This window comes from Wyeomyia smithii, chromosome 3 (assembly GCF_029784165.1).
Source record: "Wyeomyia smithii strain HCP4-BCI-WySm-NY-G18 chromosome 3, ASM2978416v1, whole genome shotgun sequence".
In the NCBI taxonomy this organism is placed as follows: Eukaryota; Metazoa; Arthropoda; class Insecta; order Diptera; family Culicidae; genus Wyeomyia; species Wyeomyia smithii.
In genome coordinates, this window is record NC_073696.1 from 39,358,425 (window position 1) to 39,378,189 (window position 19,765).

At 34.4% G+C, this 19,765-nt stretch overlaps 1 protein-coding gene across 13 annotated transcripts; it reads right to left on the bottom strand.

Annotated features, from left to right (window-relative positions):
* Positions 1-2,034: 2,034 nt before the first annotated feature.
* Positions 2,035-15,223, bottom strand: LOC129732414 (protein quiver). 13 transcript variants are annotated; one of them, XM_055693293.1, is made up of 5 exons: positions 15,067-15,223; positions 14,278-14,487; positions 13,193-13,246; positions 12,205-12,351; positions 2,035-11,891 (listed from the first exon to the last, which is right to left on the bottom strand). In XM_055693293.1, the coding sequence occupies exons 2-5, from the start codon at positions 14,309-14,311 to the stop codon at positions 11,659-11,661; spliced, it is 468 nt and encodes a 155-aa protein (XP_055549268.1). In that variant the 5' UTR covers positions 14,312-14,487; positions 15,067-15,223; the 3' UTR covers positions 2,035-11,658. The 13 variants fall into 13 exon arrangements, with proteins under 13 accessions (XP_055549268.1, XP_055549260.1, XP_055549266.1 ...); XM_055693285.1 differs by having other exon boundaries at positions 14,278-14,738; positions 15,067-15,220; XM_055693291.1 differs by having other exon boundaries at positions 14,278-14,738; positions 15,077-15,205.
* Positions 15,224-19,765: the final 4,542 nt, after the last annotated feature.

A 19,765-nucleotide genomic window follows, 5' to 3' on the forward strand; every position in this document is an offset into this window, starting at 1 on the left:
TTGCCCCTTCGAGGACATATTCGTTAATACTGTCAGCGGAAAAGACTCCACCGCTCAACTGTTCTGAGAAACTCATTCGATATTTTTTACAATCGATTCAACATTTCAACGAAATAAAATGTTTTCTACGTTCGAAATAGTGTTAATAATAATAATTCGAGTGTTAACAACAAAATCACAATGAACTATAGAATGTCAAATCCTTGAAAATCCCACTACAATATGACGGGTCGAAAACGACTCAGTCTAGTCGAAAAGTCCCAAAATCAAACTGTTATCTAGTGAAAACCATCTGAAGAGAGTTTTTGTCGATGCCTCAATGTTCAAACAGTTCAAATAGTGTCTCCCAGCTGGTTCCGAGGTACGATGCTGGCCTAACAAGCCAGTAGGATCGTAGCGCTGGCCCCGCAATTGTCCTGTACATTTTCAACAGTTGGCTGCGAAGTCGGCGAATTGGCCCTGACGACTCTGTTGATATTGGTTTGGTTTTTGCACGCGAAAGTGAAGGAAAGTAATATGTTTGCTTTTGTTTTCACACATAAATTGACAATTGCATATGAGAATTTGCATAGGTGCGAACAATAATCTCTTCTACTTGTGTCAGGGTCAATAATAAACAGAAAGTTGAGTTCCGAATCGGAATGTAGCATCAAGGCTTTGCTTTGCTTTTGCAATGTTCAAACAACAAAGTAGAGAAATTTCAGCCGAATATTATAATCGGTTTTGAAAATATAGATTCCCAAAAAAATGAGTCGAAAACAACCCCAAAGTAGGTCTACGGGTAAAAAAAACACTCGCACCATAAAAAGGATCAAAATAAACTGTGTAGGTATATGCCTATAGATAGCACTGAGAATCACGTCACACAGCAGAATTTCACCGGAGAAGCAGCACCAGCACACCTAAATCGATGATCCTGCTTCACGATATAACTTCCGGTACTGCAAAGAATTTGGAGCTAGGAAGCGGATTGTGAGTCAGGTGCACTCCGCTCTGTCCGGAAGTAACAATCTTGATCAAATCAATCTTGATTAAAAATATGGTTATACCAAATGGAAACATTCACAGGTTTTTCCTGTGTGGACTCATCACTGCGACCAGAGATTAGATCTATTGTGATATTGGTGTTTTCTGTACTCCGCACTTCCTATTATTGGCAATAACACTATTGAAGTAAGTGATACGCTTATCATTCATATCCGTGCTTGTGTGTTTCAAGCTTACTACTCCACTGTACCGAGCCTCTGTCCCTCCCAACAATATCGCCTAATTATCATTCCCTGGAGAGAACTTTCATACGTCACTCACACCAGTTTTATTATAACAGGAAATTATTTTTGTTAGAAGGAGAGTCAACAGGGTAACTGTAGAATTCAGATTGAAGGAAAAGTACTTGGTGGGAAGCCAGAGAATAAACTCATGCTAAAGTCCTTTGGCAACTAAATGGCCTGATTCTACTAAGATTTGAACCCACGACCACCCGCTTACCAAGGCGGACTCTGTAACATTCACAGTTAAAATTTAACCCGGTGTGAGTGAGGTCAGGTTTGTTATACCTACCAAGTTATAAATATAATCCGGCGTGAAAGAGCTGACAAATTGTTATACTAGCTACATGAGAAACCCACAATTTTGATGTTCATGTTTCAATGTTATGTTTTAAATATTAAATATATTTTAATCAATTTGCGTTCGAAAACTTGTCGGGTATAACATCATGCCGGGTTAACAGTGAGTGGTTTTGATTCGGTTCTTCAATATGATACTACCATGAATTTCTTTGGGTGTAATTTCAGTTCATGATGAAGAATAAATATTCAAATTTCGACGGAAGCACAATTGTTTTTAGTTTGGAGATAGATTTTATTTTATTTTTCACTGTCACTATATCGTTTAACGAAATTACCATGCATCTCCATTGAAGCGTTACTGTTATGCTTGAGGGAAACGCGTCTGATATAACTAGTGGCGCCAAAGTTTAAAACGATTGTGTTGGAATGTGATATTGTGAACATTCATTAAAAAAACGTAAAATACACGAAAACACTTTATTGTTCCTGGTTGATGTGTCGCGGACTTCCAAACTTGACTTCAGCGACGTGTTGAATCCTGCGCTAGATTGTTGTAGTTTCCCTTTCGCTTATACGGCGTTTGCAGCTGTTACTAAAGGTAAGGATGACGAATGATTGTAAATTAAACTGGTTGATGATACCAAGTAAATGAACGAACCAAATAATGCGTCATACTGGTGGTGATGGGATTTACTGTTGGAATCACATCTTTCTCCATCTTATAACATCTTTTCATAAACTATCCGAACGTCTATTCTTATATTCGATTTGGATTTGTTTGTTTGAATTTCAAGACTCGAAGATCGAAGAAAACTTGTGCTGCTTATGTTAGAGGCAAGAAGGTTGCAGACGGTAAAGGTTTATTTAAAAAAGCAGTTTTCCTATACAGCTTCCTCGTAAGCTTATTATTAAGTTTGAGCTCAAAAGTGAAAGCGATTTGAAATTCAAGCTTTTTAGACACGAAATATCAATGTTTTTTCGCTTTAAAAATCTAGGCGTAAATTGTGTTTAAATCAAACGTAAAGATAGAACAAAAAGCTAGCAAATTTAAAAAGACATGTTCTGTTTTTCAGAGACAAATTGAGAAAAGGGGAAGCTGTAAATTAGCGGGAAATGTACTATTTGGCTTAATGGCTTTGAGCAATATTGGCATAAAAGTAATTACTTTGAGAGATAATCGAAATTTGGTAGTGTTTAGCTGAAATATTGATGCCTCTTGGAGCAGACCGTTTTGATCGAAATGTAACATTTATATAATTGCTGGTCTATGGATGTATTGATTACAGTATACCGTTTATACGATTAATTGCAACAGAATAGGAGATTAAAAAAAATAATCGATCGGCACACAATAACGACAATACAGGAAAATTATACTAACAGATAAGTAGTTTTCGATAGTGAAGCGAATTAGCTGTGACACACCGAAATCATTACACATTAATTTAAAGTCTCTGGATGGTTTCGTTCTTAAGGCTATATTTACGGGATAGAAGCAAATGTCACTCTCAGAGTGGTACGTGGGACAATTATTCATCATGCTGCAATTCCTTCCTGTTGCTGATCACGACTGTACTATTAGTTACAACATTATAAATTTGTGAAACAAATGCAGGTAAATAAAAACAAATGAAAATGATTCCAAATTTGAAGCATGGCATATTCCACAACTAAATACACATTCAACCTTATAAGTATATGCACCGACGAAAGAAAAAACGTTTATTTTTGTTAGACAAAATTGGTGCGTTTTTTTCAGAAACACATGAAAACATTGTTCACCAGATTTGAGCGATTTTATTGGTAATTAGGAGTAATTTCACAGCTTATTCTATTTTTATTTATTTGCAATTTTCGGTAACTTCCACGGGTAGCCTTCTTTGCAGTGAACTTTTTTGATAATTTTCATGTATTCCGTTTGATATATGTATTCGTATAACATTTTTCACCGAATTGTTAAAATGTTTGCAGATTCAACAGCTTGTTTAGTTATTTTGGCATAGACTATCAGGCTACATAAAACTATAAAAACAATTTCACAAAAGTATTTTAAAAACAATAGTTTGTCTAAGTTTTTTTCTGTTCTGTTTTTTTTTATTTGCTATCCTATGCATCATTTTTAATACTTGTTTTATTCTGATTGAAACATTTTCTAATTTTCAAACGTTTGTAACAATTCCTGTTTTGAAAACAGAAAAAAGTTTTTTCGCTGGTCAAAGTTTGTTTAGTCCAAAATGTCAATCATATTCTAGTTCGTTTTTAACAATTGAGAATCTTACGTAGATTTTTTATTCGCAGCGTCGAAAAAGTCTGATTAGGCAATTACTGTCTGATGACAATATTCCGCAGAAACACAATGATAACGGATGTGAGTGTTCGCCTGGATTTGATAGGATTTCTGTTGCTAGATAAAAAGCAATAAAACATTTTTGTTTTGTAAAACGACTTTTTTGTTTGTTAAAATAGCTTTTTTTCTTTGTATTATTCCACATCTCCATTGTTGATGTCGTCAAAGCTGCATTTGATTCAATACATTTCTTGCCTCCTGCACTTCATGTCGACTGAATGATCACATTAATCAATAAAGATGTAAACTCCTGAAGTATCCTCTGTGAGTAAAACAACTTTAAGTTAAAATATACAATCCTAAAAACCATCCACTTGAAATTGTGAAAGGTTGTTCTTCTACACTTCTTTTCTCTTTATTTCTTTTATTATGTACGTTAATAGTCAAACTTTTAGGTTTCTAGAAGTGACATATTCCCTTTCACTATGGTTTAGTATTGTTTTTTTTTTTTTTTTTTTTTGTTTCCAGTAACTGCCATTCCCCCTAATTGATATTTTTGTCTATTAATTGATGCGATTTGCCCAATTCTTCTCCTACTTAATTGGTGTCAATCCAACACTCAGTTACGTTTTGTGTCAATATGATGAAAAATGTCATGGCCTTGATCACACATGCGAAAAACGGTCATACAGATGTCAAAGGTAAGTGGAGCCATGGGACATACTGTCGGTAGATATTCTTTGAATGACGGATAAGTGATCATCCCTTTACGTTATATAATGATTTCGTGATAAGTAATGGATAACACAGTGTGTCGAGAGGTAATGGATAAAAAAATGACAGATGTTATGAAAAACTCTAATTAATTGGCTTGCGTTTATGAATCTCTACTCCTTCAAATTTTTAATGCTGTATCCAATAAGGGTAAATCAACTTCCGCCATTACTCAACAAGTACCCAGGTTCCAGAAACATTCGTTGCGGTGATTTTTTTTTGCAAAACACTGTATGAGAAGCATTAACATGCTTTTTAATCTTTGTGAGGAATATATGTGCATCCGTTTGTGTACTGGTTGTATCTATTTATGTATTTTCAAATAAGACTCTAGTTTTAAGTTGAATTTCATTTGCCTTTTGGAGCTTTATTCACGAATATGCTAGCTATCGCAAGAACGTAGTGTACGTAGAACTGAAACTATTTCTATTTTGATCTAATTGAGATTTATACAACCGCAACTCACGTTGCTATTCGATCCATTTTTTACGATCCGAAAAACTAATGTCGACCTTCTCAATTACAAAGTTCTGTTTATTTGGTGAACAGAAAAAAAATAAAACATAGCAGGTCACAGAAATCGTGCGAAGAAAATAAATTGTTTTCACCGGGCTGATTCCTACAGGTATCTTACATCACAGTCTCTGGTGTTGTTTATATACAAAATTTGAAACGCTTAAATCAGAAAACAGAAGAGAGGTTAATGATAATCTTTTTATGTCTTTTTCAAAAATGATTTCCCCTCCATTCTTCACAATTTTGGAAGAAACGTTTTAAACAAAAATTGAGAAACTTCTTTTGAAATCATTCATTGTCGGAGGATGATAATTGTTAATCAATTCATCGTGACATTTAAATGCGTAGTTGAAACATTTTTTCGGATTTTGTTATATGAAGGCATTATTCATCTGGAGTACTGTGCGAAGGTGAATTGGGTCTCCTCTTCACTGGTGAGTCAGTGCCACTTCAATATTATGCCTGAATATACATTGTCATGCCTTTTTTCTGCTGATATCGAGTCGCTGAGCGATGCATAATTTCGCGATTGATAATACTAAGCTAGATTAGGTACTGTAATCAATAATTGAATTGTACATTGAATTTAAAAATGATCAACATTTGATACAGATATTTGTCTGATTATAGAAAGGACATCGAAAATTAAAGTTTTCCAGTTTGTACTCACGCATAATTCATATATGATGGGCGATTTTTTGCATCTTTGAAAAGTCCTTTGTTTTAGAAAATAACACGGTCAGAATAAAACAAAAAAAAAATACATATAAGCAAATATACTGGTGCGACCATGCGGCAAGAACAATTGGAATCCAAACAGTGCAAAAAGTTTGAATATATTACATGAACCTAAAAGCGTCATAGCTAATAAAACATGTTCACTCGTTCATCACACATAGACAACTCAAACAAAACAATATGACAAAGCGGGTTATAGAGCATGCAATATTCCAGCTTATTCATTCTTGGTTGGCATTATTTGCGATGTTGAAATTGTAATATGATGAACAGGCAGGATTGAGCAATTTGAACGCATATTCTATATTGCTGTGAGATGAAGCAATTTGAGAATTATCTGTTTTAAATTTTAATTCTACCTAGGAAGAAGCGAAAAGAAGTGACTTTTACTAAGAACAAAATTGACTTGACATTTTTGCTAGGTTTGTGAAGTTCTGAAAATTTTAACTCAAAATTATTAACCTAATTGGGCCCTGAAGTTTTACACGGTTGTCTGATTTTTATGAATCAACTGAAAGAGTTGTTCTGAGTAAAACGTGATTTTAATAAAACATTTATAGTTGTCCAATCTCTCATTGAATTAAATTTTTGAATAAAGAGTAAAAAGCTGCTCGAATTGTGTTAAATGACATATTAGACATTTCGAGCAGTTAAATATTCTTCATTAAAATCGAAGGACAACGATAAACATTTTACTAGTTACGTTTTGCTTAGAAAACGCATCTTTTTCAAATGATATATAAAAATTGGTATAGCTTAGGACCCAATTGAATAAGTGAAAAATGTCAAAGTTAGAGTCAATTTTTGTGTTGCCGGGTTATAGCAACCTGGGATGTCTGCATACTTAAAAGGTGTCGTAAAGCGTAAATTGGTTGCTGATTGTTTAAAATATTACTAAACCATTCAACGCGAGGACTAATGATAGAGTATAACGTTGATCGTTATGTAGGTTAAAAGTGGAACACAGTCTGGTGGGAGTTGCCGTGACTTAGAATAAGGTCTAGGGGACTCGTTTATACTCTGATTCGATATTTTTTACAAATACAACGAAATAAAAAAATTAAATGATGACAATGATAACAATCCGAAATTCTTAATATATAACGTGTTAGCTTAGCTAATGTTTGGAGTTGTGAAGCTGGACTGGATTTGTATTAAATCAAAATCTAATTTTGATTGCCCTAGCTACAAATATTGAACTAAAGCATAGTTTAGTTATTGGTTTATTTTCAAAATTTCATAAACAAGTTTGCTCTAATATTTCGCCTATAAAATCAAAAATTGTGGAGTAAAATTATAAACAACATTTTGTTGCAGTGCGGTGTAAACCATGATGAGTAGAGGATTGTGTAACGGTTTGATCCAAAAGTAGGCGCGGGATGAGATAGCGTTTTTTTTGCTTTGAGGGTTGGAGACGAAATAACACTATGCAACAGGAGGAAATTTTTCCCTGTTTATTTATGTTCCCCTGCTCACTAGAAAAAAAAAAGTTTCAATTTTCAGTATTTCATCTTGTAAGGCGCTTTGCACTAATATTGATAGCAAGGTATATAGCATTGTCATATTTACAAATTAGATGCATCTAAACGATATATTTAACGATGAGGAAATTTGTTTATATACCGTTACATCATGTCTCTATCCATCATGGTAAGAACTACAATATAAATGTTCTCTGTTATCTCTCTGTGTAGTGAATATTTAATCAAAGCGTCCTACCGAGAAGTAATATTTCGGATATGCTCGACTGTATTTTTGCAAGCTTACTGACCACTACCGCATTCTCCTTAGCTTTCAATAGCTGAGAAATTTCACTAGAAACATTTTTTCAGTTTATGCTAATGCTTTGTAGCAATTTACAGTATTACGCATGTAGAATTGAAGCGCGTCAACAAATCATCTGTTGTTATTCCGGAAAACATTTGAGTGGATAACCCGCAACAAGCAAAGTAGCAGCATAGCAATGAATTATGATAAGCCTTGAGCCTCATAAAACAAAAATCCTCTCGTATCGAACAGATGGGCAATATAATACGATCACACTTTGTTGAATGTCTTTTATTTGCTCATTTCTCTTCTTGGATTCAGTACTTTCGATCACTATTTGCAATGTATCAAAAGAGTTTAAGAACGATTTATTTTGCTCGTATAACAATTATAAATTTTCCAAAAATGTGTATATCTGGTTTGTCTTATAATAGTTTGGGTGCATCCTATTATGTATGACATTATTCAATTTATTCTTATCAATTATTACGATTTTAACGCGTTCGTTTTCCTTCGCCTTCTGAAGTTTCATCTGCGTGTAGTTTTCTCTGTGCACCTAGTTATCTCCTTCAATGAGATCTTCTGTTCGATTTTATAGTAATATTGGGAATAAGCTACAACATCCTGTAGGGGTACTTTTATGGTTACCATTGTAAACAAGAAATAAATAAATTGCAGATACATTTTGTGGGTATGAACATTGAGGATAAGGGACAGTATTTTAACTCTACGTAATTTGCATTTCGTAACAATCGTAAAGAAGCTAGAAAACGCGTATTAAATTTTTTTTATAGGTATAATAGACAAGGAAAAAAATTAGTCAAAGTAAACTACATAGTTATAGGCGACACAGTTTGTCATTGTGGTATTAAATAAACAAAGTTACATCGCGTGACCAAATGGATCATTTGTTTTAAATTTGGGATAATTTCAATCACAAGTTATTTGACTATTGCACATTAATTATATGCCATGTTACGAAAAAAGTGTACGACAATTTACGAATGGCGCAGTTTTCCGAACATTCAAATTACGAACAAAGGAACAAATCAGTTCAGCTTCGTTTCGGATTTCTTTAAGTAGAAAGGTCATAGGTAATTGAAAATTTAAAAAAGAGCGTCAGAGTTGAGATGAGCATGAATGTGGATGAAAATTTCACAATCAGTTTATGTTTTTACCTACGTATGTACATCGGAGTACCAGTCAAAGCTCGCCAACAATCTATCATTATCATTTCATAACATTCAGATTACGAATCTCTTATATTTATTTATTTTTAAATGACCATTGAGAACGTTTAGTTTGTATGTGAATGTTCATTTATCATAGTTTTTGTAAGATTCTAACTATTTTTGCTGCATAAAGCTTTGTTTAAATAAACGAAAAATAGTCAGGAATTTGTCGGTTTGGCGGTTAGATTATGTAATATTATTGTTCGAGAGTTCGTTGTAAACAAAGCTCTCTGGAAATTTAAAGGTTATACCTAATCAACTTCATCCTTCTTCTTAGAAAGAATGATAAACTCAAAAGAGAAAAAGGATTAGCAGGTAGATAACGCATATTGATATTAGTAAAAGAAACAATTGACTAAAATGTCGTTAAAACCTTTTGAATAGAGTAGCAGCCAACTTTGAAGTTGCTAATTTTTTTCCTGTTAGTGGTTGAAACTAATAGAAAAAAAAACAAATTATTAATTGAAAGTTTATGTACAAAATGTTAGTGTTTTTAAACTGACGCTAGAAAATAAGCTCTTTTTTGCAGTTCTATTTTTTTCGGGCTATTTCAATGTTGGTTGGAATATTTCTTATTTAAAAAAAAAAAATCTTCTGCACAGGTAAAATCTGGCAAAAAATAGATTTTTTTTAAAATATGTCGTTGATTGAAAGTATTTTTTTAATTGAATGAGGATGCGTGAAGGTGCTACTGCACTTGCCAGGCCACAACACATAATCATATATTTTCCAACCAACAGCGTTTACTTACGGTTCGTATACGTTCGATAAAAATGCTTAACTAATGATTCTTGTGGGTATGAGTCAATGTGTACGAATATACGCGTTTAGAATATGTTTATCAAGGAATCTGTTTTATTGCCATTAAAGTGATTCAAGTTCTGCTGGGTGCAAGTTTAATCGATTACGGAAATTGAACAGTAATATTTATATAAAGTTACTGCTATGTAGTTTTATGCTCATATAATATGCAAAATATGTCGAAATACCTACAGTAACAGTTGCAAAAAAGATGCGAGAAGGTGATTGTTTAACTGCATTCCACTCGGATTAACAGAATACACCATCAGTTTTTGGGTAGTGTTTTCACGATTATAATGAGCGATGAATGATCACTAAATCACTTGATGAATTGCTATTCTACGCAGCAGGAAACTTTTGTTGAAATAAAGTAATAACTTCTCTGTTTCCTCTGGACGGATGATAGTTAAGCACTCAAAAACTCGTCCTAAATTTTACTTTCCTCTATATAATATGGTAGCGTAGACTCTTAATATAAATATACGAACGCTTTCCACGCAGGGTTATGGCATTTTGCGTAAGCTTCATTGCAATCGTGTCAGCACTACTAATAGTGATTTTGTAAAGAGTTTCCAGATAACTATCATTCCTAGCGCTTGTTCGATTCATTATAGAAGAGGAATATAGAGAAAATTTTATTTACAAATGAATACGTCCGTTAGCTATGACGTTCTAGGATGATTGAATTTATTATTAATTGATGATTTTTTAACTAAGACTACTTATATACTAAATTAACGAAATTAAACTTTCAATACAATCACTTCTTACTAGCGAACTATCGATAGGGTATTCTGTAAGTAAAAACGACGAAACTAAATCTACATGAAAATAAACTATATCTGCACTGGCTCACAACGTTTTTTTCCGTTTTTTTTTACATTTTCCAATACTTAAAGTCGCAATGTTGTTTATACAATTCGTTAATTTTAGGTATGAAAATAATGAGGTAAATCCAGCCGGTTTATATACTTCTACTACAATGAATTTTAGCTTGCATGGAGTTACGCATGTTCATAGAAACTCTTTCTGATGCTGATGTTATAGGGTAAAAAACTGACGAGATTATGTAAAGTGATTGAGTTATAGAAAGGGGTTCTAAAAATTCGAAAACAAACCAAATCAAATATCATTTGCATGCACGTATTTACTAGGACAGAGTAGACAAACATAGGAATATATTGTACGTAGCTACACAGCAAAAATATGTATACTGAATGCCATATATCACGAATCAACAGTGCATATAACATCCCGTATTTGTTTTACTTATTGTTGGGAATATGATTAAATTTCATTAGATTTGATTCTTTTTTTTTTTTGAAATATTGACTAACACATTTAATTCTGGCGATGGCTTAATGCATACTTTTTACCTTTTTTCATTGAAAGTATGACATTTTACGTTGATTGATTACAATATTGTTTTTGCTGTGTACGTGGAAGAAGTGAAAAAAGATTTTCAAGTAGTTAATGTATACTCTGTTGCTATTCTACTAGAAATTAAGTTATGGTACATTTCAAACTAAACAACGAAAGTTCTTTGGAGCAATTCAACAGAATTCGAAATCTGAACACAAAATTTTCATCGCGAGTTTTATTTATCTCGAATGAAATGTCTTGCAACGTCATAGATTTATTATGCATTATGATGATTTGGAGTAACAAGAGATTGTCAAAACCTCTTTTGTTCGAAAATATTTCATCTTCCGAAGATTTGAAGGGTTGTATGGGCGTGTAGGAATATTTGTTCTGGATAGCGTTCTATGGAAACTAAGAACCAATGTATTGAATTGAATAACCTTAGTCCTCATTAAGTGAAATTTGAGATTAATTTGAAAACATTAGAAACAAATTCAACCAAGATTAATTGAAAACAACAATAAAAAATATAAGGTTCACTATTAATCTACCGACTAGTAATAAATGTCAAGTAAACAAAGAGAAATCGATTCAGTTCCAGGTGTCCGGTTTACCGCAACACCCTTTGCATTTTGTTTAACAGATACGCTGCTAAAACGCTACTGATACACATCTTTACGTTCAGATGTTTGTTAACGAGTATGCTTGGACTTGAGTTACACATATCTTCCTCACAAAAACACATATGACCATTGCCTGAACTTTCCATCATACACACATGGTCTACCATAAATAAGTTTATCTGTAATTGGGATGTGCACATTCGTCTTACAACTTCATAAGCTAGAATATTGTACGATAGTTTTAGGTAAGCACGTGGTTCGTAAAATTTCCAACAGCATTTCATTGGATGGGTGAAAAATGGGTGAACATATACGGTTATGTGTAATGTGACAGTAAAGCATAAATAAAATTTAATTAGAATAAAGAAAAAAAAGAGAAGAAAAAGTATTTATTAATATATCACTTATAGTTTTTTCTATTGCCTGAAAATGAAAATGACATTACAATAAATATTATATATTCTTTTCGATTTGCCAAATTGTATTTAGCATTGTGATTAAGCTGGCAATTAGAATACGATTTGTAAACTTACGCGTCCGTGAGTGTCGCACCATTTTGACACAGCACCCATTGCATGTCATCAAAGGAGGCTGATCTCGCGGTAGTGCTGTGTAATTGAATGGATCCTTGCACCGGGCATCTGTCCAACTATCGCATTCGTAGCAATAGATTGATCGAGCTAGATTGATTTGTGAATGTAGCCATTGATAACAATAAACAAAAAAAAAATATTTGTTAGAAGAATCTATGCCATTGTGTAAGGATTTAACGTCAAATGAATAATTGATAACGTTGTTACTGTTTTTATTACAAACCAAATAGTTCAAACACGTTTGGCTTATTTTGCCGCCATTTCGAAATGTTTTTTTTTCCATTAATTCACTTCTCAACATAGTTGCACAACTATTTAAGAACCTATACCCTAGGTTCCCTTCATAAATGTAATTCGAAATTTCTAAAAAAATATTGTTACTTTATTTCAATGATTATACCTTGAAATTAGAATAAACAATGCATTGGAATCTGCTTCAGTCAAAGCTTCAAGAAGAAAGCATTTATAAATTCTCTATTTTCAAATTTTCAATTTTTACGTTCAGTAATAATCAATGATTAACAGCAATTTTGCTGGAGCTGGTAAATAATAAAAGCTTGTTTTTCAAACTTTTTGCTGCCCAAATGAAGTTTTGCAGATCTGAGTTTTTTTTGTCTTGGGCAAGAACACGCACAGTTATTAGGCTTGGCGTCTCCATTGGCTCTGTTGAAAAGGGGACGCATAGTTGTTTTCAATTTGGGTAGTATCAAAATTTTAATTTCTCAACGAAAGAACGCTGCACGATATGAATGTTCAGCGAAACGATAAGATATTATCCTAAATGTATCAATTAGTATCTTGATCGAAAAAGGAACCCAGAAGCGTTTACACGTTGTCTTCTGATTGTACCCATTGTACCCACTAAAGTTGTTTTCATTGTTGGCAGTTGCAAACTCATAACATATTAATAAAACAGGATTTAGCTTACTTTGACACTCAGCTGACACATACGGTATCCAGTACCAAAACACTCCGACTAGCACTGAGAATGCATTTCCAAGGAATAGACAAAAATGTTCGAATACTGTACAAACAGCGTCTCTAGTATTGTTAGTAATTTAGTTAGATCTGAAAACTAAAGCTTGACACGCTGTCTGTGGTGGTAGTGGAAAAGTTAGTAAACAGAAAACCAGTTTGAAGTATTCTTACTTAAAATCTCTCCAATCGACTATTGAGACTTACATGGAAAACAATTGTCTGCTGAACTAAACTGAACAAATGACAATACAAATACTTGGAGAATGAAAAAAAAAAAAGAAATTATAAGTCAACCGGCTTAATTGTAGTGAAAAGAATTACGATCAAAGTCACAAGGGAACCGGCAAATTTGTAGTTTTTGTATTATTGTTTAAAACTTTTCAAGTATTGCGGATGACAAATGGTCGGCGGGCAGTCAAACCGGACCAAGCGCCAGAAACATTATTTCGAGTAATCGGTGTTCAAAATTCAACCACTCAGTATGCTTTCCGCAAGACGCTACAGATAATTTTTGTTATAATGTCGTCATGAACTGTTCAAATGACTTCGTTTTGTCATGAAAGATAGATTATTAGTTCTTACATCTGCTGTTGTTAATAACTTAATTTTCAAAAAAAAAGGGTGCTTGATTCGGTCTGGTCGCACGCCGACCAAATGGTTGCTTACATTTTTTCTAAAATTCAGATGATAGACTCGAAATTTGGTATGCAGATTATTCCTAGTGAAGTCCCTTTGAATCAATTTTTTAGTTTGCGTTTGCGAACTAACATTGATACAATCACATTTGAATTCACTGAACAAAAATCACCGATACTCGTGAGTTTTTTTACCATGTATACCAAACAGCTGATGTTTTTTGTTTACTAAAACCTTCTACGGTATAATTTCTCCTGAAAGTCAGCTGTGTAAAAAGAGCGAATGAGTAGTGAGAATGACTGAAACTTTTCACGAAAATTCTTTTCACTAAATTTTATTGTGATAAGTGACACGACAATTATGATATGAATGACTGGTGAGAAGAAGTGCACTCGTTACCTAAGGGTATCAGAATCCAATGCTTTCGATCCATTCCTAGTATTATTTTGATTCAGCTGCTGCTTTTGAAAAATTATTATCCTAATCACGTTTGAAATCTGGAAACCGTTTTTCCAAGTCGGGTAGTACCACTCCGGGTAGTGCTGTTTTCTTTTTAAACGCACCGCAGAATACAGTCAGTGAAGGTGCTCTTCATGGTATGGCTGCTTACTGAAAAATACTTATGTTTGAACTGAAGGATTTTTTTCCGCAATATAACACAAGCCGAAGATTATTCTTCAGTTTGTATTTTACATTCCATTCCGCCTTGGCAGGCAGTCCAATTCGCTTTAAAAATGCGTCATCAAAGTTCGTATCACAATCTGTGTTAGCTCATGAAAACGTATTATATGTTCCTCTTCTCCCGATTATAGGTGTGCAATGGAATGTCACATTTTTTCATCTGTCACTCAAACCTTAAACTATATTCGAAAGCAAATTTTATCAAATAATCGTAGAAAATGTGTCACTTTTTGTCAAAAAATGTTAAAACTCGTATTGAATCAAAAATACAAACCGTGCAGAGGAAAAAATGTTAATTTTCTTTGCCAACCTTAAACATCCGCAATGCGACATAACAGAAGAAAATTTTCGCTTCCCACTTTAGGCCGCTTCGGGTTGGCGTGAAAATAACATTTTTTGCAAACTCCACAAGGTTCAATGGCTACTTTACTGTACTAAAGATTTTTTTGTGATTACTGAAGCATTTCGACACTCAATACAACAAATCATATAATTTGTAAAACTAACATTGAACTACTTCAACTTGATAATGCACTTTTCTTTTTTTTTATTCTCAACATCAAGAGCACCCGTTCTCGTCGGCACTGTAGGTCAGCACAAGCGAAAAGTTACGACGAGAGTAACAGCAATGTGTAATGTCGAAAGGTTCGCGAAAAACCATCCAACTCACTTCGGCCCTAGCTGTATTTCTCGTTCGTATCGATTTTGTGAGACGCTCATGGTTTTTCGTCCCACCAGCAGCGGTGGCGGGCGGCGGCGTCGTACCAAGCAAACCGAGTGGATACGGTTTGTGTGAGAATCTGTCTGTTGCTTGTTTGTCATTTGTCCGTGGGTGCGAGAGGCAAAAATAAAGCAAAACGAAACCCGACTAGTGAGAGCTCCGACAGAAATGGATGTCAAACGCGTGGAGAACTGTCGACTTGTTGGTGTTTATATCGTCGGAGAAAAGCCAAACGCAGCGACAACCTAGAAACAACCGGCACATCCATTTAATGATTTCGATGGAGAAGCATGGTAGATATTGAGGAAAGATTGAGACTGTACTTAAGAGATTTTTTGACTAAAATTTATTGTTTTCATCAACCTTCATACTTTGATCATAAATAAAGGGTATGTTTTGGAATTTCATTTTAACTCAAAAACAATATTTTGTTGGGTCATGTTTTTTCGTAGATTTTTGAATACCGTTTATTCGAAAAGAATAATTTTTAGGCACTCAGTTTTGTTTAGATTTATAAAAAATACTGTTCAAAAAATCTTTTAAAAAGGGTAAATATCCTACTGAATCCAGTATGGGGTGTGGTTAGTACAATTACCCTATCGTAAACTTCAACAAACAATCAATCAAACTCGGCGTTACTTGTTTATTCACCATAAAATAGGAACATGACGTTAATGGCTCATCAATCAGCTCAAACCGATTGCTGATGATTCTATTCCAATGTTTACGTATAGGAAAGTGTAAACAGTACAACTGGTGGTACTCGTGGTAATGGGCATGAATGGTGCTCGCAAATACTGGATTGAAAGCTGAGCAATACTGCCTGGAGCGGTATCTAGTCGGTTACGGAATGAAACATCTTAGGTTCAAGCTTTATGGGAAGAGAACGAAAGCGTTATTTTTATGGAATCATACAAGTATTTGGAGTTTATGAAACATATGATAGAGAAAAAATATACTGCCATGCCGTGACATAGAACATTATTTGTTGAACTTGTTTGCACAAATGCTGCAAATTTTCTTTTGCCAAAAATTATCACAAGACCTTTTTCTACGTATTTATGATCAAACTGGTTGTAAGCACATCAAATATATTCCTAGCTTGAGACGTTTCTCAAAAGAATCACACGCATCACACACCAGTTCCATCGGCGACTCGGAAGTGAGCTTCCTAAATTGATCCATATTGCTCACTTTATGTTCGCTCTGCTTGGCCAGCATGTATGACCATACATAAAAGTCCAAAGTATTGAGGTCCAGAAAACATGTAAAATTCTCCCGACACCACGCTTGGACGATATTCGCTGTGTGGGCCGGTGCGCCGTCCTGTTGAAAGACGTAATGATCCTTTCCGTAGAGGTCTCGAAGTGTCTGGCGTACAATCTTCTCCAGAACCTCGGTATTATATTATTTATTATAATTGTTTATTTGTTCGACTTCAACTGACATAGTCTCAATGAAGTGATTAATAGGAAAAGCAAAACATGAGCTGAAAACATCATAGCCGTTCTCTAATCGGCATTAAAAAAACCTTTTTAGGTACGGTGATACAGAGTTTACAATTACAGATCACATACAAAAAATCAGTCAAAAGTAATAAAAAGTAGCAACAGTAATGACACATTAATTACAATTATTCTAAGGCATCACTTCTACGGAGTCTGTTTTCAAATTGCTGTAGTGATGAAGAAAAGTCGAACAAATTATAAACATTATTGAAAATACAGCAAATCACTTGAACTGGTTCATTTTTCCGTAGTCAGGTCGAAGATAGTCTCGAGATCTAAGAGACCTAGATCCGACGTTTAGGTTCAACATCGATAAGAGTTCAGGTTCGTGTATTTCACACATTATCTCTTTATAAGGCCGTGGAAACTACGCAAGGAATCAACATAAACACATCTGCATCTTAGTTTAATAATTCACTATTGGTTCAATTGAAAAAATTGGTGGTAATATAGTTGCCACTGCCCGTCAACCCCTAAAACATTGGTGGCGTTATAGTTGCCACTGCCCGTTAACCCCAAAAACGATGGAAGCAATTTATTTGCAGTTACATTGTAAGCTTGCTTTTTTGTGATTAAAAAAAATGAAACATCATATTTACTAGAATGTAACAGTAGGACTTTATTTATTTTGCATGGAAAAGATCAAAATAAAAAATTATTCAAGTGGTAGTAAGAAATTTGAAATTTGTCGTCCACACCATGTATTTTAACAAAAAAAAAAACTGTATAATCTAACACAGTAGGTCTTAAATAGAAAGTTTCTGGTGAAAAACTTACAAATTTGTTGGATTTTCACCAAATGAAAAATGAATTACTTGAAGACGTTTTAAAATCACGGTTTGTTTAAATAAAAATGAACCCAAAATGAATATTGTACACTTCTAGCAGTCCCAGAAAAACAGTGGTGGGCACTATTCCGCTAATTCACTAATTAGCGTTAGCGACTTAGCGAGTTCGCTAATTTTTGAGCTGATTAGCGAAACTGTTAACGTCGCTAAAATTTTGGCCTTCGAAACGCTAATCGCTAATTCACTAAATTTTGTAGAGAAGCGACAATAGATATATTTAGAAAAACTGTGAATTGCTGATGGCGTACGTAAATTGCTTCGAAAGATGAACATACTTTAGTGCGAAAGTTACTTTTGTCAGTTTTTTACCCTGGAATGGAGTTCCAGTTATCGTACAAGCCACAGGAGCATTTTGAAGAACAAGCACAAGGTCTAGATTGAATTTTCGGCGCACCAAGAACTTTGGTAAATTGCAATGCGCTTGAAATTATGAAAACTTTGGTTCTACTTTTTCGATTCAGATAATAATTGAATTTTTATGAAAACATTCCTAAGAGTATCTATTTTCAATGCAAGCTAAATAACTTTTTTTATTCTTGTTTTTACAAAATCAAATATGAATACCGTTTCGTGAACCTCTTACTGTAAATAGCTTTAAAAAGTTATTGTTTTCGTTTGATTAACCAAAACAGATCAAAGTGGTCCAAATCTTACAAAACACGAGCAATAAATATAGCGATATGACTATTTACATAATAAAAAGTTACCGTGTAGCGAAAGTTCCGCTAATGTGGGTTTAGCGTTTAGCGTTTAGCGATTATCGAGCTAAATTTTCCGGTTAGCGACTTAGCGATTAGCGTCACTAAATTTTCAGTTAGCGGTGCCCACCACTGCAGAAAAAGATTGAAGTGTTCTAAGACACCTTTAGAAGGCCAAATTTAAAAACAATCTTCTTAGTGCAGCGAAAAAAATATAGTTTGTTGGTTGCAATATAGTTGCCACTGCCTTAAAAAAGGTTTAACAGTAGTTTAGCGACCAATCTTGAAGCGTTCCTCCTTTTGTTAAGAGTGTCGATTTCCAACAGGTTGCATATGTCTTTATATGGTAACCTGCCAAGCAAAGATGCCTCAGGACGTATCTAACGAATTTGTGTTGTACAGGGCTCCATACAACAGAGGCCGTCTCAAGAACGGAGCGTACTAACGAGAAGTAGAGGGCTTGCGAGCAGTACGGGTTACTAAAGTCCTTGGCCATTTGCATAATGAACCCTAAGTTGCGGTTAGCTTTCGATATAATGCTAGAGTAATGGTTCTGGAAGGTAAACTATCAAAGCCATTTCCATTCCCAGATCTTTAACCAAGAGGAGCACCTTCGATTTTATAATTTGAGTTTTACGTCGAATGAAGCTAATAGTAGCGCATTAGGCAACACCTATCGTGGGGTTATTCATGCGGCACCATTCTGCAAACTGGTCGATGGTCTGCAATTACTAGCAGTCTTCTGAATACCGTGTTTCTCGCTATATTTTTAAATCGTCTGCATATAGTAATTAAAATCCTGGTGAAATTACAAAGCAAACATCGTTAGAAAAGATTAGGAAAGGCAACGGCCCTAAGTTGCTTCCCTGTGAGACTCCAGATTTATTGCAGAAGGTATGAGATTTAGTTGAGCCAATCTTTACTGAGAGGCGGCGATTCGACAGGTAGGTATGTAGCCAATTAACAAAACCGTCAGAGGCACCAAGTCGGCTTAGCTTTCGTAACAATGTTTGGTAGTCAATGCGATCCAACGCAGCCTTAAGATTTGTTTACACTGAGTCAACTTGAGCTTTTTTTTCTATTTTTCTAATGCAAAATGAGCAGAAATGAAGCAAGTTTGTGTTAATCGAGCATTTGAGATAGAAGCCGTGTTGCTCCATCGTGATGTACGATTTCACTTTACTAAATAGAAGGTCACCCACAAGAATCTCTAACAATTTTGATCCGGCACATAGAGATGTTAAGTCGCGGTTATTCGTAATGTTGTGTTCATCTCCTCTTTTGTGGACTGGGAAGATATATGATTTCGCCCAAGATTTAGGTAACTTATTCTATAAAAATGACATATTGCAATTTTTTGTAATAACGATTTTTGAGTGCCACTGATAGTATCCCGTCCGGGCCCGCCTTATTGGACGTTTTAAGCTTTAG

Bases quoted from the DNA above. Each gene is read 5' to 3' on its own strand.
- LOC129732414 (XM_055693293.1), bottom strand. From the start codon at position 14,311: ATGGATCGAAAGCATTGGATTCTGATACCCTTAG. The intron at 13,247-14,277 runs GTAACGAGTGCA...ATGCATTCTCAG, and splicing joins TTGGATTCTGATACCCTTAG to TGCTAGTCGGAGTGTTTTGG. The intron at 12,352-13,192 runs GTAAGCTAAATC...AAATCAATCTAG, and splicing joins TGTGTCAGCTGAGTGTCAAA to CTCGATCAATCTATTGCTAC.